A 27,471-nucleotide genomic window follows, 5' to 3' on the forward strand; every position below is an offset into this window, starting at 1 on the left:
TGAATTCAGGCAAAGGAAACAAACTTAAGATAAAATTACTATTAATCAGCTATTCCTGAATCTCAGAGGGATCAGGTAACACGATGCTACTTTCAGAGGCATTATGGAACAAGTGAATTTATTTCAGAAATGTAGCTCACCTCAACAGATAGGAATGAGTTCAAATCTCAAGAAACATTTTAGTCAAGAAAACTGCATTATATTCACATGAAAAGTCTGTAAGATTTATGTGTCAAGAATACAGGGAATAGAAAGGCAATTTATTATTTAAATTGAGAGAAGCTTCAGTGCAGATGGTTCTCACTGACCTTATGCATGAATCGAAGAAAATTAATACGTAGGCACAGCAGGTAGTAAGGAAGGCAAAAGGAATTTTCCACTATTGCTAAAGGAAGAGCATGTAAAAGTAGGTTGCTGCAATTGTACAAGAAATTAGTGAGACAGCACCTGGAGACTGCATCCAGTTTTGGTCTGCTTACTTGAAGAGAGATGGAGTTACATTGGAGATAGTTCAGATGAGGCTTATGAGAGAGAAAGCAGCTTAGGCCTATACTCTCTACAGTTTAGAAAAGTGAGAAGAGATCTAATTGAAGCATAGAAGATGCTAAAAGGACTGACAAAGTTGGCTTGTAAAGATGTTTCCTCGTGTGGCAATCTAGAATGGAGGTCATTGTTAAGATAGCAGATTTAAAACCAATATGAGGAGAAATTATTTCTCTCAATGGGGTCGTGAATCTGTGGAATGCACTACCCCAGAATGCACTGGATGCCAGGACACTGAGTACATTTAAAGAGATACACAGATTTTTAATTTGTAATTAGTAATGGGTTTAATGGATAGCAGGCAGGGAAGTGGAGTGATTGTATTGAATGGCTTTGAAGTTTTGTGGGGTTGAATTTCCTGCTCCCACTTATGTTCTTATAAATGTGGAGACTGAGACAAAATTGTGATGTAATATTCAAACAGATGAGAATTGGAGTGGACCGTTTCTATCATTTTATATGTTTCCAGGGATTGAACTGTATCAGCATATCAGACGTTGCTGCTACATCAGAATGTCCAGTTTATTGTGTAAAGTGGAATCTCTTGTTTCACAGCCCACTAATACAAAAGAAAGACTTACATTTATACAGCCACTTACAATGCTTCAGCCAAAGTACTTTACTTGCTTCAAACAAACTCCATTGTCTTTGACACTTTACTACCCAAGTAAAGGTCCCTCATTGCTAAGGGATGGAATTATTAGCGAGAATGTAGAAATATGAAACATCAGGTAGATCAAATCTTTGATTTCTAATTCCATGCCATGCAAACATCTGAATTTTAGGGAACTTTAGGTTTGTCTCTTCCATGGTGTCATGTTTTGGTATGAATACTTCAAGGGTTAGGCACAACATGATATGTATAAGGATTGCAATCCAACATGGGGTCTCTATGTAGGGTCGACTACCTTGTCAAATAGTCTGCATCTCATGACTGAGCATTAGCCTCCAATGGGCATACAACCCAGATCAACATCACAACCAAAGGATGACATCATCTGGCTTCACAAGGAAACCATGACAACACAGATTCCTGACAAAACACAACAAAGTGGTACACAATGTGCATCTGTAAATGTGAGTCAATTGGACCAAACTTCGAAGACCACTGTGAGGAGGATTGAAAATACTGCAAAGTAGCATCATTAATCAATTAAGAAAAAAAACTGTTAGCCAAAAACTGAGACAGTTTCCAAATACATCTCAAATCAGATCAAATTAGTGAACAATTAATTGGCAATTACCTACAAAACACAATTAAAGGTTTCTTCAAATCAAGGAAGATTGGATAGATCATAGAGCAAAATGCTGGACTGAGCAGCTTTGGGTGTTTGAGAAGGTTTAGCATTTCAAAAGGTTCAGTATTTCAAATCTCATCTGTACTGAGGACACATTAGTAAGCTTTAAAATACCGAACTGAGCAATTCCATCTTTTTGATTTTCAGTCTGTGCCAAGATTTCAAAAATGCATCGCAATGTGGAATTATTCTCAGTGAGCCTCATAAAGATGACTGCTGAGGAAGATGAGGATTCTCGGAAGAAAATACTGAATAGTCTATACATTCTGGGATGTCACCACCCAGAGATGGTGTTAACTGTCTGTCATGACTATCTGTCTCACCACAGCACATTGACAGGTCTACAGGGGGCTGTAATTTTCGACACCATGACAATGATTACCAAAAAAACACTTGAACAAATTAGTGAAGGCCTAGCACAAAACATTCTCTCATTGGCTGCACTATGGATTACTAAATTAACAGGAAGTCAAGCTGACAGCCAGGAAGCTGCAAGCAATCTCCTAGTTACCATGAGTTTCAGGTTTATGGATCAAGTTCTCCAGTTGACGATGGAGAATTTAAAGGAAGGGAATGTTCCAAATGCATACATGGTGAAAACTTTGACCAAAATGTCAGCAGAAAACACGCTGGTCATGATGCCTTTTCTGAAATCTATTATAGGGACAATGATTCCAGCTCTTTTCGGAGTTAAACAGGATGAGTTGAAAGTTGTATTTGCTGCAGCACTGGGAAGTTTTAGTAAGAGCATTCTGCTCTACCTGGAAAATACTGAGAAAGCCTCAGACCTGACAGTGACAAAAGACTCTTTCTACTCTGAGATTAGCACTGTCTATAGCACATTCTTCAAGGTGTGGCTTCAGAAGGAGCCTTCTAAACTGAACATCCAAGTAGTGGAAGCTTTGGGATACGTCAGCTGTCTGCTACCCAAGGACAAATTTGAGAAAGAACTTCCCAAGATGATTCCAGCTATCCTCTCTCTCTACAAGAAACAACCTGGGCACTTTTCCATTACAGAGTGTCTATGCCGGTTGCTAGATGCTGCTATGGAGATGGGACATCCTGGGTTGAAAACACAGCTGGATAATCTGCTTAATAATCTCCATCAGCAGATATGCCTCTCGGTAGGGGCAAATAACCATCATACCACAAAGAATCACACAGAGATCCTTCGCTGTTTCATAGTTCTAGCCCCAATTTATGCAGATTCACTAGTTGACTTCCTCTTACTCAAGTTAGAGAATACAGAACAACAAATGAGAGTGGGAACGCTCACTGTGCTGAGGCATCTCATCAGTTCAGTCTCCTCGCACTTAGAGAGGAAGCAAGTTAAGATTGTTGCTGCTATTAAACCAATGCTCCAGATGAATTGCACTAATCATGAGAAGAAGTTAATTGCCCAAGTAATATGTGCCATGGCCCAGCATGGTTACCTTGAGCCAGAAGAAGGAAAGGCAACAGTAGAATTCCTCATCCGACAGTGTGCTGCTTCCATTGATTCAACCACCTCAGAACTAACCAACCATCAAGAAGAGCAAGTAACAGATGAAGACCTGGCCACAGTGTGTGAAACAGTGATGTTTATGATCACAAATACTGTGAAGATGGAGGATGCTCTCTGGCCATTCTTATTGGAATGTGTCACAATGACCCAATATACCAAAGCTCTAACAACAATCTGTAACTGTTTAGCACATCTGGGAAAGAAGAAACCACAAGATATTGGTGAAAGGTTTTCCCTTATTTACAGTGGGAATACCAATGTCCCTAGAGCCCAGGCACTGCTGGCCCGGCTCCTCCTCGTGTCTTGTTGCCCAAATCAAGGAAGAAGCAGAGCAGCTGCAGCACTGAGACTACTGCAAGTCCTAAATTTTAATATTCATCCAGCAACAGCAAGCTGGTGGGATGAGGAGCTCCCAGCATTAGTTGACCAATTACAAGGTCATTTAAAAGAGAGTCTACATGAACAGGAATGGGAAGAGAAACTATTGCTGTTCCTGTCAAAAACTTTGAATATCATTGATGATGAGGAATGGACAAGTCAGCTCTGTGACGAAATGTATCAACAGATTGACACCCATGATCGTTCTCCACAGGAGAAGGGCTTTCTCTATAAAGCTCTTGGGATAGTGCTCAGTCAGGTTCGCAAACGCAATATAAAGGAGGAACTTCACCAAATGTTACTGAGCGTGCAGCACAATGAGAATGCAGAGAGAGAGGGGGCAGCCATTGCCATCGGTTTCTGTGCCATGACCCATTTCAATGACACCCTCAGCAGTCTGGAGGAGTTTGCCAATTCTAACAGAATTATGAGTACTAACAGTTTTTTCCATATTAACAATGACAAGCCTGATGTGGATCTGGATCAAGCTAAGAGCACATTAGTCCTGTGCTATGGGAACATGGCACTCTATACACCAGAAGAACTACTGTCTAGAATAGAGTCTCACATTCTGTCAGCTATCAGTGAATTTATTACAAGTGGGAATAGAATAAAGGCCAAACCCAGGGATCTTACACTAAAACTCAGCATAATAAAGGCCGTAACAATGATAGCCAAATCACTACACTCAAATTATCAGAGTGTTCCTTTCAACTTTATCAGAAAGAGAGAGCTGCTCATGTACATGCAGAATCTTATACAGGATGAACCACAAGAGCTGCTACACGGTCCTGTTCGAAAGTTAGCCATGATCGCCTGTCTACATCTTGTACAACTACACACTGAATCAAACCAAACTGATATCCTAACTTCCCAACTAATCCATACCTGCCTGACTAGTACTTTCAGCATTCTCCCTTTAGAACTAGATAAGGACAAAGACATGGCTAGCAGCAAAGATAGTACAACACTTTATATCCAAACCATCACTGCCTTGCAAGAACTTCTGAAGGAAATATTACTTCAGGACCTGTCATCTGAAGGTCTTCAGGCCATGTTTCAACAATTTGAGGAATGGATCATTTCAACAAAGGACTATGAACGAGAGCGAGCTATGGACATGATTTTAGTATTGCTGAAATATATGGAGAAGCTTGATGCATTTCCATTAATTAACATGGGTAGTTTGATTGGACAGATAATGCCACGCTGTGCAGACCCGTTGATTTCTATTGGGCAGATTGTCATTGATTGTTTGTACACCATCTTCAGCATTCAGTTATCCTATGGAGGCACAAATCTGGATCAGTACAAAGAGCAGCTAGAGGTTCTGAAATCAGTCAGACAAGCGTTAGCTAATCCGGATACTTCAGTCCTCCTACAAACATGCTTCCAGATCACAGAAGTTATTTCAAAGTGTATGCCCCATGAACAGCTGGGCAACCTATTGCTCATGGCCTTCAAGGGACTATATGATCAACAGCTTAGCTGTTCCAGTGCAGCTGCTATCCTCATTAAAACCATCATTAAAAAACATGGCAATGAACTCCAGAATCAGGTACCTGAATTACTTGAAGTGTTGAGGAGTCACCTGCAGTTAATTCGTTGCAAAGAGGCAAAACTTTCAGTTCTGCGGAGCATTGCTATTCTAGCCAAGCAAAACACAGCAGCAGTTGTATCATGTCTCCTCACTTATCCTGTCCCTTTAGATATGAACACCACTGAAATATGGAGATCACTAGCTGAGGACACAGATTGTGCACCAATTACAATTCAAGTACTTTTAGACACACTGAACAAACAGTTACCAACTGGGGAAAAGAAAACCTATCCCATTTATGAGAATGTGACACTATATCCAAATGCCGAATCACTGGCTGTTACTTGTGCTTTATACCAGATAATAAACACACCTACATCAGCACAGGCTGTAATCCAATTGTTTCCAAAGTTATTCAGCACTCTATTAATCCACCTCAATTCCTCGATTAATGTTTATCTACCTGAAGTTCTTGCTCCTGATTCTGAAGCAAGGCAGTTTGAATTTGTAGTTGAGTCTCAAACACCAAGAAGTGGGGACATGTGTATGAAATGTGCAGAGACTCTAATGGACTTGCTGGATCGGACAGGAAAACAACAAGTGCTAAACTGCTTGATAGAAAATGGAGGTTGGAACCTTATGATGGATATCCACAAATCAGTAATGGGGATAGTCTTGCTTGTCAAAACAATGGCCAGTTACACTGATACCAGTTTGACTAGGATTATAGATGAACTAGCAGAATTCATGCCCAGCCTACAAGAGTGTCAGAAAATTACTGTGGCTGCATTCTTTGGAGAGCTTTTAAGATCATCACTGGTTTTGCAGCTGCAGCTCACTGATACCCTGATGAACAGATTACTTCAATGGCTACCTAATTCTTCTCCAGTTCTCCAATTATTGTGTATCAAGGGGCTAGATAACATCACAACTGGAGCTCCTCAATGCATTGAAAAATACTCTCGCCAAGTGCTATATTCAATCATTTCTATGATGGGATCCAGGGAACATAACAATGAGGTGCTGATGTTTGAGGTCCTCTCCTGCCTGGATAAACACTTGAATCTGTTAAAAACCAGTACTATCAAACCCTTTTTAATCAAAATCCTCACTGCAGTACAACCATTCTTTGAATTTACCAGCGATAAAGTAAGGGCTGAAGCATTTACTGTGTTGGGGAGCTTAGCCAAGTGTGGAACCAGAGATCCCAAATCCTGCTTGTGTCGACAAATCCATTTGAATCTAGTTCGCTTGTTACTGCAGCTCGATGGAAACAGCAAAGAGGTTTCTAGGTCTTGCAACTCGACACTGCATTCAGTCATCCCTCTTATTATTTCAGCGAAGGCTGTCTCAGTGATTGTGAAGTACTTAGAGGAGCCAACACTAAAATACATGGAGTTCCTGAGGGTCATATCACAACAACTCATCAAAGACTTCCCTGAAAGAATCCACGGTTATATCATGGACTGTATGCCCTACTTCAACAATCCAGAGGAACAGCTCAGAGCAAACGCAGTCACCTTGTCAGGATTGTTTTTCCAACGCCCAGAAAAACATTTCAGATCTGTCCAGAGATTCACCTGATATAATAAATATTACAACTTGATATCAGGGAAAAACCAACATAGGGCTTCAATACTTGACTTCCCCCTTTACACACGTTACAACGTGGAAGTCAAACCTCTGCTAATTAAACCAAACACCCAGCAAAGCTCATCTCGCCTCTGTTAAAATATGAGTGACAGAGAACTACTAATTTCCACTATTTAAAGAAAAATAACAATTTCTTTTCTTAACTCTAACAGTGAACACAAAACAACTATTCACAAATCCAAGACCTCCGTTTCTTAACTAAATATCTGATCTCAACTCTATAAAAAATATGCTGTTACAATAACACACTTACTAAACATTACATTAACTTAATCTCAAGGCCACACAGTCTCTGTCTTCCCCGCTGTCTTCAATCTTCTGGCTGCTGATCTCCTGAGTAGGTTTCACACAAAAAGGTACCTTTGATTAAGAGTGTTTTCTAAAGTCTTTGAAAACAAGATGTTAGATGTGCAGTTAGCTCTCCAGCTCCAAAGCAGTTGCTCGCTCTCTCTCAAATTTTCAAAATACCAGGTTTCTATACTGCCCATGACACATTAAATTCTTATAATTTGATTCGTTTCCAGGTGTCAAAACATTACAATTCAAATGGGCATTGGCTTCTGGTATCCTGGACATAATTTAAACTTGTTGGTTAAATTCAAATTGTTGTCAACCAACAACCAAAACTCAGGTATCAATTTAATAGCCAATTGTTACATTTGGTGTAGCCCGATCTTTAGCTGACAGCTGTGGCTGTACTTTGAATTCAGAGAAGCACTTTCTTTCTTACAGTGACCATACATGCTTTCAACTTCGTTTCAGACAAGCTTTCCTTCGAGAGGAGGCTCCAAATTGTCAGGGTCCCCTTCCATGCACGCCCTAATCCTCAGACTTCCCTTGACTACAGGGGTCCCAAATCTCAGCTCTCCACCTATTCTCTATAAACCCAAATAAATGTGGCTACCCGTCATTTTATCATTTTACTAATTATAAATGAATGTCAATTTGTTACATTCAAACTGCACCCACAATTGTGACATTAGCTACATTTCATGCTCCCAGTTTATGAATTCCTTGCTGCAGTATCATATCAAATTTTCTAATGGAATTAATCCAAAATCTGGCCCTATACTGGTGAGTGGAACAATAGGATCCTCTATACTAGTAATGCAGATTTGCCAATGTCACCAATGCAAACAGCCATACAGATTAATGTGATCACACCCTTAGTGCAAGTCCATCTCACTTCAAATAATTTGTAACCTAGAATTGTACAGTTATTGAGACATATAGCATGGAAACAAATCTTTCGGTCCAACTCATCCATGCCAACCAGATATCCTAAATAAGTCTTGTCCCATTTGACAGCACTTGCTCATTTCCCTCTAAACCCGTCCTATTCACATACCCATCCAGATGCCTTTTAAATGCTGTAACTGTACCAGCTTCCACCTCTTCAACTGGCAGCTCATTCTGTACATGCACTAGCCTCTACATGAAAAAAGTTGCCCCTTCAGTTCCTTTTAAACGTTCCCCTCTCACCCTAAACTTATGCCCTCTAGTTTTGGACTCCCCCACCACAGAGAAGAGACCTTGTCTATTTTTCCTACCCATGCCTCTCATAATTTTATAATCTCTATAATGTCACCCTCAACCTCTTGACTCTCCAGGGAAAATAGCCCCAGTCTATTCAGCCTCTCCCTATAGCTTTCAAACACTCCGACCCTGGCATCATCCTTGTAAACCTTTTCTGAATCCTTTCAAGTTTCACAACATCCTTCCTATAGCAAGGTTACCAGATTTGCATTCAGTATTCCAGTAGTGGTCTAACCAATGTTCTGTACAGGCGCAACATGACTTCCCAATTCCTACATTCAATGCACTAACCAATAAAGGAAAGCACACTAAACGCCTTCCTCATTATCTTATCTACTTGCGACTCCACTTTCAAGGAACTATGAACCTGCACTCCAGGGTCTCTTTATTCAGCAACATTCCCCAGGACCTTACAGAGTGAAGAAAGAATTACTGAGCACCACTCACGTTCCACAGATCAAGAAATAGGAGGATGCCATTCAGTCCCTCAAACCTATTCCACATTCAATTACATTAAAAATCACACAACACCAGGTTATAGTCCCACAGGTTTATTTGGAAGTTCTAGCTTTCAGAGAGCTGCTCCTTCAACAGTTACCTGATGAAGGAGCAGCACTCTGAAAGCTAATACTTCCAAATGAACCTTTGGGACTATAACCTGGATGTGTGATTTTTAACTTTGTCCACCCCAATCCAACACCAGCACCTCCACATTCAATTACATTACGGCTAATCTGTCACTCAGCTCCATTCACCCATTTTTTCTTCAAAACCCTTAATAAACTTACCAACAAAAATATCAACCTTAAACTCCCCAAAATTTCAATTTACCCACAGTATTCACAGCCTTCGGGGAGGCAGGATTTGTACTGTACTTTGTGCAAAGAATTTTATTCCTAAAAGGCTCTTATTTTAAGATTACATGGCCTTATGTTGAATTTCTCTCAAAGAAAATTAACTAGAGTTAAATTGCAAATTCTGAAGGTGAGGAATAAACTGACCACGCAAACTGATCCGATCTGTTAATGAGTAAATATACAATTAGTGGAAGACACTTAAGAAATATTTGGTCTAATTCAAAACCAGTACATGCCACGTTCTCCCCGTGTCTGCGTGGGTTTCCTCCGGGTGCTCCGGTTTCCTCCCACAGTCCAAAGATGTGCAGGTCAGGTGAATTGGCCAGGCTAAATTGCCCGTTGTGTTAGGTTAGGGGTATGGGTGGGTTGCGCTTCGGCGGGGCGGTGTGGACTTGTTGGGCCGAAGGGCCTGTTTCCACACTGTATGTAATCTAATCTAATCTAATCACTCAAAGGAAGAAGCTGAGTCATGTAGTGAAGGAATCAGGACTAACAAATGATTTGACGGTGCTGGTATTGGACTGGGGTGTACAAAGTTAAAAGTCACACAACACCAGGTTATAATCTAACAGGTTTATTTGGAAGCAGTAGCTTTCACAGCGCTGGTAACCACCTGATGAAGGAACAGCAGTCCAAAAGCTAGTGCTTCCAAATAAATTTGTAGGACTAACAAAGATGATACTAAGTGTAAAAGATTTACACTTAGTGAAAATGGAATAGACTAAGAGCACTACAAAGATCGTGGAAGGATGAAACAAAAGTCATGAGAGTCAAAAACAGACAATCTTGCAAGTAATTTCAAAGCTAATAGTAAAGGTTTTTAAAAATATAATTATGATTAGATTACTTACAGTGTGGAAACAGGCCCTTCGGTCCAACAAGTCCACACCGACCCGTCGAAGCACAACCCACCCAGACCCATTCCCCTACATTTACCCCTGCCCCTAACACTACGGGCAATTTAGCATGGCCAATTCACCTGACCTGCACATTTTTGGACTGTGAGAGGAAACCGGAGCACCCGGAGGAAACCCACGCAGACACGGGGAGAACGTGCAAACTCCACACAGTCAGTCGCCTGAGGCGGGAATTGAACCCGGGTCTCTGGTGCTGTGAGGCAACAGTGCTAACCACTGTGCCACCGTGCCGCCCACAAATTATAGCAAATTAGATTTATATTGCACCGTTAACATTACTAAAACTATCCCAAATACTTCACAGGAGTGGACCAGACCAACCTCTCTTAAATTATATTGAGAAGATAGTGTAGTCCCCAACTTTCTCTTATTTTTAAAGGCAAGTGTTTCAGATGCATACAATTGGTCAAACTGCCAGGTTTAAAGCAAAACACACTTTATTCTTACACTATATTTAAAGTACAAACAAAATAAGAATAAATAAAAATAAGAATAATAAAAACAAAATAAGAGTAACTAACTCTTAAAATATTTAAGATAATACACATGTTAATTACCACTGATAAACTGTTCGAAGATAGTAATATTCCATAAAGGAGACCCTTGGCAGAGTCAAATTCAGTAAAATAGATTGTCTCACATGCAACATTTCTCCCTGTCCAGGAGGAAAGAACATCAAAAGAAAATTCGAAGTGAGACAGAACTTAAGTGTTTTGCTGTAGTAGGGGGAAGTATATAACAGATTCCACACCTTAACAGCTTCTGAAAGCTAAACTAAAACGCTGGGTTCTGTGGGAGCTTGACCTCACCCCATCATGCTACTTCTGTTGTTCCAACTTCAAAAACCCCAAGGCCTCACAAGCTGTTTTATTTATTGGTTTTGAACAAACTACTTGGTACCTCTATCTCAACCTCTCTTCATTAAAAAAAAAGGACAAAATATACACCTGTTAAAGCCACACTGTTGTCACTAAAGCACTACCAAATAAAAGGTGACATACGGCCAAATAAACAAAAGATTCATCAAAGAGGTTTTAATTAGTATCTTAAGGAGCTGGAGACATTTGGGAGGGAATTCCAGAGATTATTGTTCAAAATGAAAGTATATGGAATTGGCATGGATTGAGAACTGATTAGCAGATATGAAATTAAGAATAATTGGGTCTTTTTTTGGAGTGGGGCATCAGAGTATCAGTGTTGAAAAGTGTGGTGCTGGAAAACCACAGCAGACCAGGCAGCATCCGAGGAGCAGGAGAATCGACGTTTCGGCATAAGCCCTTCTTCATGCCCGAAACGTCGATTCTCCTGCTCCTCGGATGCTGTTTGGCCTGCTGTGTTTTTCCAGCACCACACTTTTCAACTCTGGTCTCCAGCATCTGCAGTCCTCATTTTCTCCTAGTTTTATCAGAGTATCAGTGCTTGGGTGGCCCAACTATTTCATATATCAACAATATGAATAAGGGAATGAAACGTAATATTTTCAAGCTTGCTGACAACTCAAAACTAGGTGGAATTGTGAATTCTGAGGAAGATGTAATGTTTTAAAAGGATTTAGACAGGTTAAGTAGGCAGCACGTCGTAAATTTAATACAACGTAGCTAGGCATGAAATTATTCATTTCGGTAGGAAAATGAATGATGTAAGTTTTATTTAAACAGGAATAGATTGGAAATGTTATTGTACAAATGGTCCTAGACATACTTGCATACTAGTCAATTAAATTAAGCATGCAGGTTTGCAGCAAACATTTAGAAAGTCAAGTGTATTTGGCCTTCACTGCAAGAGGATTTGAGTGAGGATGCCTTATTGCAGCCATACAGCGTCATTGTGATGCCACATTTGAAATACTGTATGTAATTTTGATATTCTTTCCTAAGAAAGGATAGGTTTGCCACAGAGGGAATGGAGCAAAGGTTTACAAGACTAAGTCTTGTAATGGTGGGATCACTATATGAGAAAAGATTGGGTCAACTAGGCCTGTATTCACAGGAGTTTAGAAGAATGAAAGGGAATCTCACTGAAACTTGTGGAGCTTGCACAGAACTGGACAGACTAGATGCAGGGCTGAAAACGTGTTGCTGGAACAGCGCAGCAGATCAGGCAGCATCCAGGGAACAGGAGAATCGACGTTTCGGGCTTATGCCCGAAACGTCGATTCTCCTGTTCCCTGGATGCTGCCTGACCTGCTGCGCTGTTCCAGCAACACATTTTCAGCTCTGATCTCCAGTATCTGCAGACCTCACTTTCTCCTCCAGACAAGATGCAGGCACAATGCTTTCCCTGGCTTTGGAGGAAGGAGGGGTGTGTGCATCTAGAAAAAGCGGTCATGGTCTCAGGATACTGGGTAGGTAATTTAGGATCGAGATGAAGAGAAATTTCTTCACACAAGAGTGGTCATTCTGTGGAATTCTCTGCCACATAAGGCTGTAAAATATAGATTTTTAAATACTAAAGATGTCGAGGAGTATGGTAAGAGGGTGATGATCACGCTGTTGAAATAGATGATCAGCCATAATCACATAAACAGTAAAGCAAGTTCAATGAGTGAATAGCATACTACTACCACTTTTTTCAATGGAAGAACATCAATTGTTATTTCCCAACGAAACCGATGATCTGTGGGCCCACAACCATTTCCTATAGCTGCTGAGGTGTGGGATCCCGTACCCTCCAGAAACAGGAGGCCTGCTTTCATGTTGGCCGGGTAAGTTAATGTGGAGACACATTGTATAATGACTGTTACACTACATGTTATTCTGACAATTCTCAAACGCATTTTTAGAGTTTTAAATCCCAAGATTGTCCACTAAGGGTTTAAATATGGCCCTGTCATACGGAGATCACGAAAGGTGTAAAAATGCAATCCATCAAATCCTTCTCTAACTGCCATCACTTACTATTCAACTTTAACTGGCATCAGGAAAACTTAAGCATTTCCAATATTACCCCAGTTTTCCTCCATTCCTAGTCTTTTCCTGCATTAATGCATCCTGAATGACCACTCATCCTTGTTCTCATTTGTCCTGCCTGTTCTTTCTAAATAATTTCATGTCTTTTATTTGCCTCCTTGTCCTGAACTTAAATAACTGAAGAGCAGCCAATCATGCTGAGAGGTCAACCTATTGACCAATATCCTGGGCAATGAGTGAGTGTCGGCTGCAAAACCGACAGGCCAAGACTAACACAGTTGTAAGCTGCTTCAGGCGAGTGTTATGAAGATATGGAGTATGCTTGGTATATAGGATGTTGTGCATCAACAAAAGAGAAGCAAGACTAATAATCAAAAGTAATCTTCCTTCGGATCATAATGAAATCAGAAATCTGCATTGCCGTTGGGGCACCATCTGCAATGCTCCCATCATTCATGGCAGGAAACTAAGTTTAATTATCACTGTCTCCTCATTAAATTATGCAAGTACAGCAACAGACAGAATTACCCAGTGTGTAATTACATTTACTCCATGTCACTGAGCAACAGCAAATGCATTCTGTTCAATAACTGGACATTCCAATCTAACTTGCAAAGTTTCTACAGAGGTCTCTGAAGCAGCAACTACAATTCTATTACATTTAGCCACTTGAGCCTTCTCCACCATTTTACAAAATCCTAGCTGATCTTATTGTAAACTCAATTCCATGTTCCAACTAACCCCCGATAACTTTTTAGCCCACGCTTATCAAGAACCAATTCACTTCTCCCTTAAAAACATTCAAAAGATTATGCTTCTACTACATTTTTAGGAAGTTTCAAAGATCCTTAAAGAAAATAAATTTGCCTTCACCATCTTAAATGGGCAACTCCTTATTTTTAATCAGTGACCCCTCATCAACAATGCTCATAGATCAATGTGCAAGTAAACTCAGTGTAGCCATAACTCAAATCAAAATTAATGCGTCAATCTTTATGGAAGTCAAAGCATTGCTCATCACTGACAGCAACGTCCCATTCTCCAAAACCATCACTTTTCTAGTTTCAGATTGATTCAAAGTTATGAAGTAATGAATGATGTCATGGCCCAGATGTTCCAATCAGGTCATAATCAATATTTCCACTTAGAATTAGATTAAAACCTACTCACTTAACTTTAGGTGTCTCCTATGCTGGAAGTTCCTTGACAGGTGTTTCTTGTTATGAATCTATCCAAGAACCCACAAATCCAGGAGTGAAGAGAATCAGTATGGAAAGCACCCTCCCTTTTGCAGTTGTCAGTTTGGTCATTTAAATGTTCCACAGCATTTCCAGCCAGAATGACAGCTGCAGTGAAAGGGTAAGTATGTAAGTTAAGTGTAGAGTTAGGGTGGGAGTTGGTCAAAGAGTTAGGATGTCAATGAGTGGGGTGGGCAAGGTGCCAGGTAAGTGATGTACACTAGGGTAGATCACAGGTTCAGTCCAGGGAAATGGCTTCAGGCTGCCAGGAATGGAGGGGGGTGCTCTGCAGTGTTGGATCATGGAAGGCAAGCAGAGGGGTGATCATGTCCAGAGGGTTCAATGGCCCTGAAAAGATTCCAGTAACAGTGGTGAGGATGTGCTCCAGAAGTAGCCCCTAGTCAAGCAGCAAGAAAAAAAAACACCTACCTGGCAATTGCACAGGTATGTCTGTCCACAAAAAGCAGAAAAAAATTCAATCAGGCTAATTACTGTCTCTGTCAGTCTACTCTCGATCATCAGCAAAATGATGGAAGGGTTTATCGACATGTTGCTATTAAGCAGCAGTCGACCACCACACTAACACTCAGTCTGGCTAGGGCCAAATCACAGTCAAATATGGGTGAAAAGACCGAACTCCAGGACAAGTGGGACAGGGATTGACTGTCCTTGACACCAAGGCAGCATTTGACCATATAAGATATGAATTAGTCCTAGCAAAATTATAATCAATGGGAATTGGAGAAATCTCTCCACTGATTGGAGACATATCCACACAAGTGACTGTAGCCATTGGTACTCAAGTAACTCAATCTAAATATATCACAATTCTGGTCTCCCTGCTATAGGAAGGATGTTGTGAAACTTGTGAAAGGGTGTTGCCAAGGTTAGAGGGTTTGACCTATAGGGAGAGGCTAAATAGACTTGAGCTATTTTCCCTGAAGCATCGGAGGCTGAGGTTTATAAAATCATGAGGGGCATGGATAGGGAAAATAAACAAAGTATTTTCCCTAGGTTGGGGGAGGTCCAAATCTAGAGGGGAAAGGTTTAAAAGGGACAACTTTTTCACACAAAGTGCACATATGGAATGAGCTGCTAGAGGAAGTGGTGGAGGCTGGTACAATTACAACATTTAAAAGGCTTCTGGATGGGAATATGAATAGGAAGGGTTTCAAGGCAAATCTGATCAGCATGGACAAGTTGGACTGAAGGGCCAGTTTCCATGCTGTATATCTCTGACTCTGAAGGAGCTTCTTACTGTAGGGTCCTAGGCCAAACATCTCAATAAAACCCCAAAAAACTGTGGATGCTGTAAATCAGAAACAAAACAGAAATTGCTGGAAAAGCTCAGCAGGTCTCAGCACTTGTCAAGAGAAATCAAAGTTAATGTTTCGGGTTCCATAATCCTTCCTCAGAATCTCCAGCAATTTCTGTTTTTATTTCCCAAACATCTTTAGCTGCTCAACCATTAGGTTAGCAGTGGGAATATTTGCTGATGCACCAGTGAACTCCTCAAATACTTAAGCAGATTGTCTTCATAAGCAATGACACCTGGACAGCATCTCTGTTTGGAGTGATATGTATATATTGTGAACACAGATAAGCAGCATTGGAGTGCATGATATAAGGCAGGATGAAAATAAAGAAAATATACCAAATAAATAATTATCAGGAAAGCAAAGAGAAGGTATGCTGTTGGAGGAACAGAAAATCAAATACTTTACAGCTACATCATTAAAAAAGGTTTAATGACAACAGGACAATAAGGGACAGTTAGGATAGCATGACAGCAATGGTTATCATATAGAGAAATAGCAGAAATGTGAAGTAACTATTTTGATTCAGTATTTGATCAGTCAGATGACAACTGGTAGACAAAACACAGAATTATGAGAAGTGTGATGAGATAAGGGCATTTAGATTTTTTTTCTAAAAGATGAACAAACTAACTTAATGCAAAAGAGAGTCAAGTTCCTGGTCTTAATGAATTACTGCTAGCCATAGAATTACTAGCCATATGTAATCATTTGATTGGAATAGGTATAGTGCCAGAACTCTGGCAAATAGCTAATATGATTCCTATATTTCAGAAGAGGACAAAAACATTTCCATGATATTACTGACCAATCAGATTAACACCAGTGGTTGGAAAATAATGTAATTCTTAGTATAGTAGAATATCTATAATAGTAGGACATCTAGAAATAAGAAATAAACTAATGAATAGTCAGTATGGATTTCAAAAGGAAAAGTCTTGTTTCATCAACCTGACGAAGTCTGCAAAATAATGGAGAGGAGACAATAGTAATAATCTTTTACAATAGATTAATAAAGTCAGAAATGGAGAGTCCAGAGACAAGTGGTAGAATTAATTCTTAGTTGTCTGCAAAACGTGAAAGTACAGAATGGGTGTAAAGGAGTGGCAGATGATGGGAAATGGTGTTTCACAAGGATCATTTATGGGATCACTATTGTTCACACTGTACATTGGTGACCTCGACTGTGGAATCAAAAAAATTCTAAATTCACAGATGATACATTTCATTTACAGGGAGAGTAATCAGTTGTGGAGAGGATTACAGCAAATTACAGGATACGAATAAACTTGCAAAATGAAAAAAAATTGGCTAAATAAAGTTCAACAGATAAATGTTAGGTTGTATATTTTGTGAGGAAGAACAGGGTGATCATTTTTTACTTGGAAGAATTTAATCCATGTGGTAAAGGAACAAAGCTATCAACACACCAATATATTAAACACTAAATATTTAGGAACAGATATAAACAGATATTGCTGGAAAAACTCAGCAGGTCTGGCAGCATGTGTGGAGGGAAATAGGACTTTGTGTTTTGAGTCCAGTGACCCTATGTCAGAACTAAATATTGGGCAACAGATGGGCAAGATCACAAATATATAAATCAAACACCACATTTTACTTGACGAGGGGTGAATTTAAAAAGTAGAGGAGTTTAAATTACTCTAAACCTGTATCAAATATAGGACTTGAGAGCAAGCCACCTTTGGCCCTTCAATCAGCACTACATGTAGTCTAGGAGCAAATTACTGCAGATGGTGGAACCTGTATTGAAAACCACAAATACTTGAGATCAGTGGGTCAGACAGCATTCACGGAAAGACAGCAAGCTAATGTTGAGTCAGAGGGTCAGTGTGGACTTAGTGGGCCGAAGGGCCTGTTTCCACACTGTAGGGGATCTAATCTAATCAAACATCAGAGCTCTGATGTTGAGTCATCTAGACTCGAAACATCAGCTTGCTCTCTCCATGGATACTGTCTGACCTACTGGCATCTCCAGCATTTGGTATTTTCAGTACAGATCGTAGAGATACAGCAGAATGCGTAGAGAAGATTTACACAGATACAATGAGCAAAGTATGGACAGGCCAAAATACTTTAGTTTCCTGAAAAGATCTAACTAGACACCCTTAAAATTATGAAAGCTTTCAGCAAAATAAACACCGAGAAATTGTTTCCTCTTTGTTGTGTAACAGCATAAACAGAGGGCATCAACATAAGGTGGTCACCAAGAAACACAAAAAAGCGAACTCAGAAGTTTCTCAACACAAAGCATGTAACTCACTAACAAAAGGAGTGGCTGAAGCAAAGTACGTGGACTATTTAACGTGAAGCAGGACAGGTGGATGAACGAGATGGGTACAGGGGGTTCCAATGATTTAACTGAGGAGGCTCAAGTGAAGCATCAAGATTAGCAGTATATCCGAGGTAAACAATACTACATCTGGGAGTTAACCAGTGATTTAGAAATATTTAATATGGTTCACTGTTGTACTCAATGTCTGTATTGATAAAGTCAAGGATAATATCCAAGTTTCACGACTTTCTGGACCTGTCCAGTTGGTTATTCAATACCCGAGATTCTCTCTTTCTCCACATATCGAGCCCAGCATCTAAACAATCAGCTGAAACCCGCATTCATAATATTCACAACATTCAGTGAGTTCCCTAATGCCAGTCGCGGTCTCCCTCACACCTTGACTGCGAGTTGAATTACTGTATGACCCACTCTCTCACCTCGGTTCCTCTCCGCCATATCTGCGGCAGCAGCATCCGGGATTCAGAGGGGCGGGGCCACCTATCCGGGAGAGACGGGGCTAACTTCCATCGATCAGGAAGAGGTGGGGTCAACTGTGCATCAATAAGGGAGAGGCGGGGCCAATGGTCAATCAAACCGGGAGAGGCGGGACTAATTTGCGAATAGGGAAAGGAGCGGCCAGCTGTCCATCAGGGAGCATCGGGGCCAATTTGCCAGTAGGGAGAGGAGGGGCCAACGGTCCACCAGAGAGAGAGGCGGGAACAAGTTTCTATCAGTCAGTGGCGGGACCAACTTTCCGTTAGAGAGAGAGGCCAACTGTCCATAATCGATTTAGAGATGCCGGTGTTGGACTGGGGTGTATAAAGTTAAAAATCACACAACATCAGGGTATAGTCCAACAGGTTTAATTGGAAGCACACTAGCTTTCGGAGCGACGCTTCCTAATGAGCGTCGCTGCGAAAGCTAGTGTGCTTCCAATTAAACCTGTTGGACTATAACCTGGTGTTGTGTGATTTTTAACTTTGTCCATCAATGAGAGCGTTTGGGCCAACTGTCCATCAACACGGGAGAGTCGAGATCAACTGTCTATCAAACAGTGAGAGGTGGGGGTCACCGGTCGGTCAATCAGGGAGAGGCGGGGCCATCTGTCCATCAGAGAGAGGCAGGGCTACCTGTCCATCAATGACAGAGAGCGGCCACGTGTCCATCAATTAGGTTGAGGAGGGGCCGCCAGTCCATCAATCATGAAGAGGCGGGGCTACGTGTCCATCAATCAGGGAGCGCCTGTCCAACTGTCAAAGAATCATACAGCCTCGTTGTTCTTCACTGTGTTTTCCACGATATGGATGCTGGGGGAAAAAACACACTTGGGCTGTTTTGCGATAGTGTGGGGATTTATGGGCAAAAAAGAAAAAAAATAGAATCATACAGCATATAAACAGACCCTTCATTCCAACTAGACCATGCCAGCCAAACCAAACTAGTCCCTCTTGTCTGCATTTGGCCCATATCCCTCTAAATCTTTACTCTTCATCTATCTATCTAAATGTCTTTTAAATGTGTCCATCAGTCAGAGAGAGGGGGGAGCACTGTCAATCAATCCGGTGAAATAGGGGTCTTTACCTCTCTCTCTGTAAAACAACGCTCCTAGTATTTGACATTACCAATCAGGGAAAAAGATTCCAACTATCCATGTTATACAGTCATAGTCATAAAGATGTACAACACAGAAACAGACCCTTCAAACCAACCTCTCCATGCCAACCAGATATTTTAAATAACTCTAGTCCCATTTGCCTGCACTTGGCCCATATTGCTTTAAACACATCCTATTCTTATACCCATTCAGATGTCCTTTTTATGTTGTGATTGAACCAGCCTCCACCACTTCCTCTGATAGCTCATGTCACACATGCTCCATACTCTGCATGAAAAAGTTGACCCTTGGGTCACTTATAAATATTTTCCCTCTCACCTTAAACTTATGCCCTCTAGTTCTGGACTCCCACTCCCTCGGGGAAAGACTTTGTCTATTTGCGCTATCCATGCTCCTCATGAATTTATAATCTATAAGGTCACCACTCTGCCTCTGACACTTCAGAAAAAAAAAGTCTCAGCCTATCAGCGTCTCCCTATAGCTCAAATCTTCCAACCTTCCTTTCAAGTTTCATAACATCCTTCTGTTAGGAGGAAGACCAGAATTGCACACAACATACCAAATGTGGCCTAACCAATGTCCTGCACATCCGCAACATGACCTCCCAACTCCAGTACTCAATGCTGTGTCCAATGAAGGAAAACATACCAAATGCCTTCTTCACTATACTATCTACCTATGACTCCACTTTCAAGGAACTATGAACCTGCACTCCAAGGTCTCTTTGTTCAGCAACACTCCCCAGGACCTTACCATTAAGTGTATAAGTACTGCTCTAATTTGCATTCCAAATGTAGCACCTCACATTTACCTAACTCCATCTGCCACTCCACAGCCCATTGGCCCATCTGATCAAGATCACATTGTATTCTGAGGTAACCTCCTTCCCTATCCACTACACCTCCAATTTTAACGTCATCTGCAAACATACTAACTATACCTCCTATGTTCACATCCAAATCATTTATATAAATGATGAAAAGCAGTCGACCTAGTACCGATCCCTGTGGCACTTCATTGGTCACATTCCTCCAGCCTGAATAGCAGCCCTCCACCACCACCCTCTGTCCTTTACCTTCCAGCCTCTTCTGTATCCAAATTACTAGTTCTCCTGTATTCCATGAGATCTAACTTGCTAAGCAGTCCACCATGAGGAACCTTGTCAAATGCCTTACTGAAGTCCATATAGCTCACATCCATCGCTCGACCCTCATGAAGCCCCTTTGTTACTTCTTCAAAAAACTCAATCAAGTTTGTGAGACATGATTTCCTATGCATAAAGCCATGTTGACTATCCCTAATCAGTCCTTGCCTTTCCAAATGCATGTAAATCCTCTCTATCAGGATTCCCTCCAACAACTTGCCCACCATCAATGTCAGGCTCACTGACATATAGTTTTCTGGCTTTTCCTTACCACCTTTCTTAAATAGTGCCACCACGTTAGCCAACCTCCAGCCTTCTGGCACCTCACATGGGGCTATTGGTGAGACAAATATTTCAGCAATTATGTCTCTCATACTTTTCTATACTTTCATCAGGTTGTGCTCCAGCAAAAAAAAATTCAAGTTTGTCCAACCTCTACTCCAATACACTCCAATCCAGACAACATTCTGGTAAACCAGGTTTGCACACTCTCCAACATCTTCACATCCTTCTTATAGTGTGGGGACCAGCACTGCACTCAATATTTGAAAACTGCCTCATTAAAGTCTTATACAGCTGCAACACGACTTGCCAACTTTTAGACTCAATGCCCTGACCAACGAAGGCAAGTGTGTCATACACCTTCTTTACCAACTTATTCAATTGTGTTGCCACTTTCAGGGAGCTTTGGAGGAGAGGACTTCTCTTCATCAATCAGGAGTTGAGGGGCCTTTTGTCCATTTATTCGGGGAGGAGTGTTTTCTTGTTCCTCAACAGCTAATATATCCTATTGTAGCACACTGGAAATCAAGGCCAGCTACTTTAGGAGTTGTCACTAAAATTAAAGATTTTATAAAAAACACAGAATTCCCCAATTTACCTGTAATTTCAACTAAGTTTTTCAGAACACTCCGGGTGTGCTCTCACCAGCAGCTTGTACAAATATAAGACCTCCTCACTCTTATACTCTAATCCTTTTGAAATAAGGGCCAATGTTCCATTTGCCTTCCTGATTGCCCATTACATTTGTGCTAGCTTTCTGTGATTTGTGCACAATTAGCCCCCAAGTCCTATTGTTTTGTAGCTATTTCCAGTTTTTCTCCATTTAAATAATATTGTTTGTTTGATCTCCCAAAATCAACAATTTCACGTTTTCTCACATTACACTCCATTATGCTTCAGGGAAGGAAATCTGCTATCCTCATTGGCTCTAGCCTACATGTGACTCCAGACCCACAACAACGTGACTGTCAGCTGCCCTCTAAAATGGCTTAGAATGCCACTCAGTTGTATCAATCACTATGAAGGATCAAATAAGATGGATGGACCACAGGCATTAACCTAGGCACCATAAACAACAATGGTAGAAACAGCCATGTTGACACTGCAAAGTCCTCCTTACTAACATCTGGGGGCTAGTGCCAAAACTGGGGGAGAGCGATCTCACAGATTCATCACGCAACTTCCTGGCATAGTTATGTTCATGGAATCATACCGTAAAACCTTTTCCCAGATGCCACCGCAACTATCCCTGGATGTGTTCTGTCACTCCCCTGTCAAGACAGACCCACCAGATGTGGTGGCACAGTGGTATACAGTCAGGAGGGAGTTGCCCTGGGAGTCCCCAACATTGACTCCAGACCCATAAGATCTCATGGGTTTAGGTTAAATATGGACAAGGAAGCCTCCTCCTGTCCTCCCTCAGCTGATGAATCAGTACTCATCCATGTTGAACAACCCTTGGAGGACACAGTGAGGGCAGCAAGTACTCTTTGTATCAGATTTCAATGTTGACTATCAAGAGTAGCTGGACAGCAGCACTACTGATTGAGCTAGTCAGGTCCTAAAGGTCCTGACTAGGTCTGTGGCAGGTGGTGAGAGAACCAATAAGAAGGAAAAACATACATGACATTACCAGTCTTCTGGCTACAATGCATCTGTCCAAGGAAATATTGGTAAGAGTGACCACCATGCAGACCTTGTAGCGACAAAATCCTACCATCCATCATGTTGTGTGACACTACCACCATGCTAAATGACTGAACAGATATAGCAAATTCAAGGTGAGGCATCCATGAGACATTATGGGCCATCAACTACAACACAATCCAGATTTCTCATGGTCCAGCATATTTCCCACTTTACCATTACCATTAAGCCAGGATATCTAATTTGGTTCAATGGAAAGTGCAGGAGGATAATCCAGGAACAGCACCAGGCATATCTAAAAATGAGGAGTGAACCTGGTGAAGGTACTAAACAGGAATACTTGCATGCCAAACTTCATAAGTAGCTAGAGATAGACAGAGCTAGTGATCCCACCATCAATGGATCAGATCTAAGTTCTGCAGTCATGCATATTGAGTTGTGAATGGTGGTGGACAACTAAACAACTAGAGGAACAGGCTTCACAAATATGCCCATCCTCAACGATGGAAGGCCTAACACAAAACTGCAAAAGATAAACCTAAATATTTGCAGCAATGTTCATCCTTAAGTACCAAGTGGATGATCCACCTCAGAGTCCTCCAGCAGACCCCAACATCACAGATACCAGTCTTCAGCCAATTCGATTTATTCACGTGATATCAAGAAATGGTTGGAAGCATTGAATAGTGCAAAGGCTGTGGTCAGCAATACCTCACTGTCAGTAGTACTGAAGACTTCTGCTTCACACCTGGCCATTCCCCTAGACAAACTCTTCCAGTATATTTACAACATTGACATTTTCCAACACAAAAACCATAGGACAAGGATTACTGTCACAATAGGTCGACAGCAGACACCATCTCCCTGGTCCTACAATCATCCCTGCAACATCTGGAAAGCAATGATACTTTCGTCAGACTCCTATTTATTGACTTCAACTGAATAATTCCAAACAAAAGTCATGTCCATACTCCAAGATCTGAAACTCTGCTCCCCTCTCCGCAATTGGATCCTCAACCTCCTGACCTGCAATCAACAAGAATTCGCAACAACATGTTCTCCACAATGATCTTTAAACACCAGTGCCCCACAAGGCTGCAGACTCAGCGCCTCACTAAATTTCTTATACTCTCAGGATTGTGTGGCCAAATTTAGCTCTAACTCCATTTACAAATTTGCTGATGACAGTTGGATCTGAAACAACAATGCTTAGTGGCATGGTCTAAAGATAACAAACTCTCCCTCAATGTCAACAAAATGAAGGAACTAGTCATTGACTTCAGTGGAGGAATGCCCAGTCTGTATCAATGGTACTGAGGTGGAAGTAGTTGAGAGCTTTATGTTCCAAGGAGTAAGGATCACCAACAGTCTATCGTGGTCCATTCATGTCAAGAAAGCATACCAACACCTCTGCTTCCTCAGAAGGCTAAGGAAATTCCACAATGACTCTTGCCAATTTTTACAGATGCATCTTTGAAAGCATCCTATCTGGATGCATCGCAGCTTGATATGGCTACTGCTCTGCCCAAGAATGCAAGAAATTACAGAGAGTTGTGAATGCAGCCCAGACTTTCACACAAATCAGACTTCCATCCATTGACTTCATCTACACTTTCCACTGGCTCGAGAAAGCAGCTGACATAATCAAAGACCCCTCCCACCCCAATTATATTCTTTCACCCTTTCCCATCGGGCAGAAGATGCAAAGGTTTGAAAACAGATACCAACAGATTTAAGAACAGCTTCTCCCTTGCTGTTATCAGACTTATGCACAGACTTCTCATACATTAGAGTTAATCTTTCCCTGTACTTTCTCTGTAGCTGTAACATTATATTCTGCATTTTAGCAATTTTGGAGAAGAGTGTTCGACAAGGTTCCCCAAGGGAGACTGGTTAGCAAGGTTAGATCTCATGGAATACAGGGAGAACTAGCCATTTGAAGACAGAACTGGCTCAAAGGTAGAAGACAGAGGGTAGTGGTGGAGGTTTGTTTTTCAGACTGCAACTGGAAGCCTGTGACCAGTGGAGTGCCACAAGGATCAGTGCTGGGGTCCAGTACTTTTCATCATTTGAGTTGGTCACCGGATATGGAAATGGACTCTCCACTCTGACATATCACCATCACCCCCCCCAAACTTCATCTACCTATCACATTCCCAGCTAGCTGCCCCCTGCCCCACTCCGCCTCACATTTATTTCTCAGCCCCATTGGGTCCCCCCCACCTCACATTCGTTATGAAGAGTTTATCCTGCTTCTCGAATGCTGCTTGACCGTCTGTGCTTTTCCAGCACCACATCTTTTGACTTTGATCTCCAGTATCTGCTGTCCTCACTTTCTCGCAGCTGTCACTACAAGTATGATTAGGGCCCAATGGGAGGACCCTTCCTTTGTGGGCGGGGCCAGTGTCTATGGGTAGGGCCAGGTAGGACGGGGGGGTTTGTCTCTGTGGGTGGGGTCTGTCACTATGGGTGGGACCCGTCTCTGTGGGCGGAGTCGGTCACTATGGGTGGATCCTGACTCTGTAGGTGGGGTCTGTCACTATGGGTGGATCCTGTCTCTATGGGCGGGGTCTGTCACCGTGGGTATGGTTAGGGCCCAATGAAAGGACGTTTCGTCTGTGGGCGGGGCATAGCACTCAGGGCCGGTCCACTCTCTGTGGGCGGGGCTAGTATCCATGGGCAGGGCATTCCCGTCAAGGCGGGATTTCGGGCCCTCTCTCTGTAGGTGGGCCTTCGGATCCTGTGGGCGGTGCTGGAGAGCTGGAGGCGGGGACGATCCGCTTCGATGTGCGCTGCGCCGCTTCAGACCGGGTGGGGATGGAGCTGAGTCGGCTGATCGAACAGATCGAGAGCGAGGATCAAGATTTCGTGCTTGCCGCACTGCAACTTCATAACACGGAGGTGAGTGTCAACTGAACACCGGGGTCCTGGGACCCTGTCTGCTCGGAGTGGTAATGGGGGTGGGTTAACACCGGGGAACTCTCGGACCTCAACGGCGCCTGGGCCAAGGGCAACAGCCGAACCCGCTTTACCCGGTAAACAGCAACAGATGAAGCCAACTAAGGCCCGGGATTCACCGTTAAACCCAAACCAGCCAATACCAAAGCTGTGTTCCTGACATTGCCCCGCCCCTCAGGTCAGGCCACGCCCCCCCTCCATCGTTGTGGTCAAACCTTAGAACTCTCTCCAACCCCAGCCCCCCTACCCACACACACAGCACAGAGTAAGCACCTCTGTACCCATGCCATTGCTGCTGGAATCATTGACAGGAGACCCGTCTCTGATCTTTCCTGAAGAAGGGCTTATGCCCGAAACGTCGATTCTCCTGTTCCCTGGATGCTGCCTGACCTGCTGCGCTTTTCCAGCAACACATTTTCAGCACCCGTCTCTGATCACCTCTCATCTCCTGTTCTGGAGTTGAGGAGTTGTGGAGCTCCAAGAGTCCTAGTGGGTTTGGAGCTATCATCCAGAGCTATGGCTCCAAGTTGATGTGTTGGGCTGCTGGATCTGGCAGTCTTTTTGAGGTTCATGGGGATTTGCGAGTGCAAGTGCCAGAGCCCTTGCATTGAGTTGTCTGTGGCAATGCGGTGAGGACAGCATGGTGGCTCAGTGGTTAGCAATGATGCATCACAGCACCAGAGACCTGGGTTTGATTCCACACTCTGGCGACTGTGTGGAGTTTACACATTCTCCTTATGTCTGTGTGGCTTCCCTCTGGGTGTTTTGGCTTCCTCCCAAAGATGTGCAGGCTTGATGGGTTAGCCATTGGAAATTCAGGAGTATTGGTTGAGTGATTGGTTTGGGTGGGATGCTGTTCGGAAGAAAGAGGCAACTTTTTACGCAGAGGGTTTTGAGTTTGTAATGAACTTCCTGAGAAAGTGGTGGATGTGAGTACATTTACAATGTTTAAAAGACATTTGAATGGATACATGAATAGGAAAGGTTTGGAGGGATATGGGCCAGGAGCAGGCAGGTGGGACTCGGTTACTTTGGGATTATGTTCAGTATGGACTGGTTGGACTGAGGGTCTGTTTCTGTGCTGTATGACTCTATGACTATTTGGTGGACTAGATGAGCCGAATGGTCTGCTTCCATACTGTAGGGATTCTTTGTGATTCTAGGAGTGAGTTGGTTAGATGACTGGGGCTCTGGAAAACGACTATCTTACAAAGGAAGTTGGTATCCCGGGCTCTGTGAGTGTGTTTTTCTGGGGTTTGTGATGGGGCCGCCTAGGATGCTGAGAGCTGGAATTTCTCGGAGTGTGTGGCTGGTGTTTTGAGAAAAGTTGTTTGGTAGACTTTTTTTCTGGGATTCTGAAGGCCCCACTACTTGATGAAGAGACTTAGGGACTGAACGTTAGAGCTGGATTGTGTCAAATCTCTAGTTGGAATTTGTGGGTGGCTTGGGGAAGGGGGTAGAATTGCTGATTGCTGCAGCCCATATATAGGCAGAGTGACTATGCTAAACCTGCATTCTGGTTTTCTGATTTGTATTTCAAACTTGCAGCCACTCGCTTAGTTATTCAGTATATGAGCTTCAATCAATGGTGACATTTCACTTTCTATTAAACTTCCAACACAAAACAGGATAACAGCTGCACAAACAATAAGAAAATGCATTTCACTCTCTGTTTAGTTCGGCTATTGGCAGAAGAAGGGAGGAGTGAGATAAGTGTAGTGATAGAAGTGGATGTGTAGAGACTTTGGTGAAAATTGGAATCGGGATGTCGAGTGTTGGGAGAGGGTTTGGGATGGAGATTGGGGATTGTGGATGTAGAGAGGTCACAATGGAGGCT

At 42.2% G+C, this 27,471-nt stretch overlaps 3 protein-coding genes across 4 annotated transcripts in view; 2 read left to right on the forward strand and 1 right to left on the reverse strand.

The window, feature by feature from the left end:
- Nucleotides 1-18,504, reverse strand: part of bet1l (Bet1 golgi vesicular membrane trafficking protein like) — a 29,844-nt gene extending 11,340 nt beyond the window's left edge. The window contains exon 1 of one of the 2 annotated variants that reach the window (XM_043686373.2): nt 18,426-18,504. In XM_043686373.2, the coding sequence (XP_043542308.1) occupies nt 18,426-18,444 (19 nt within the window). In that variant the 5' untranslated portion in view covers nt 18,445-18,504. Of the gene's footprint in view, nt 1-14,305; nt 14,467-18,425 lie in introns of those variants that run through there. The other variant, XM_043686374.2, reaches the window with a different exon arrangement.
- On the forward strand, nt 4,220-6,847 carry LOC148146877 (maestro heat-like repeat-containing protein family member 1). Its single transcript, XM_087996859.1, has one exon. The coding sequence runs from the start codon at nt 4,244-4,246 to the stop codon at nt 6,845-6,847; it is 2,604 nt and encodes an 867-aa protein (XP_087852985.1). The 5' UTR covers nt 4,220-4,243.
- A 6,901-nt stretch (nt 18,505-25,405) lies between the features above and the next one.
- ric8a (RIC8 guanine nucleotide exchange factor A) overlaps nt 25,406-27,471 on the forward strand; it is a 35,852-nt gene continuing 33,786 nt past the window's right edge. The window contains exon 1 of the mRNA XM_043705710.2: nt 25,406-25,577. Coding sequence (XP_043561645.2) covers nt 25,494-25,577 — 84 coding nt within the window. The 5' untranslated portion in view covers nt 25,406-25,493. The remainder of the gene's footprint in view (nt 25,578-27,471) is intronic.

This window comes from Chiloscyllium plagiosum, unplaced genomic scaffold (genome assembly GCF_037043375.1).
Source record: "Chiloscyllium plagiosum isolate Xiang-an unplaced genomic scaffold, Cpla_swu_hap1 HiC_scaffold_18, whole genome shotgun sequence".
NCBI classification, from domain to species: domain Eukaryota; kingdom Metazoa; phylum Chordata; class Chondrichthyes; order Orectolobiformes; family Hemiscylliidae; genus Chiloscyllium; species Chiloscyllium plagiosum.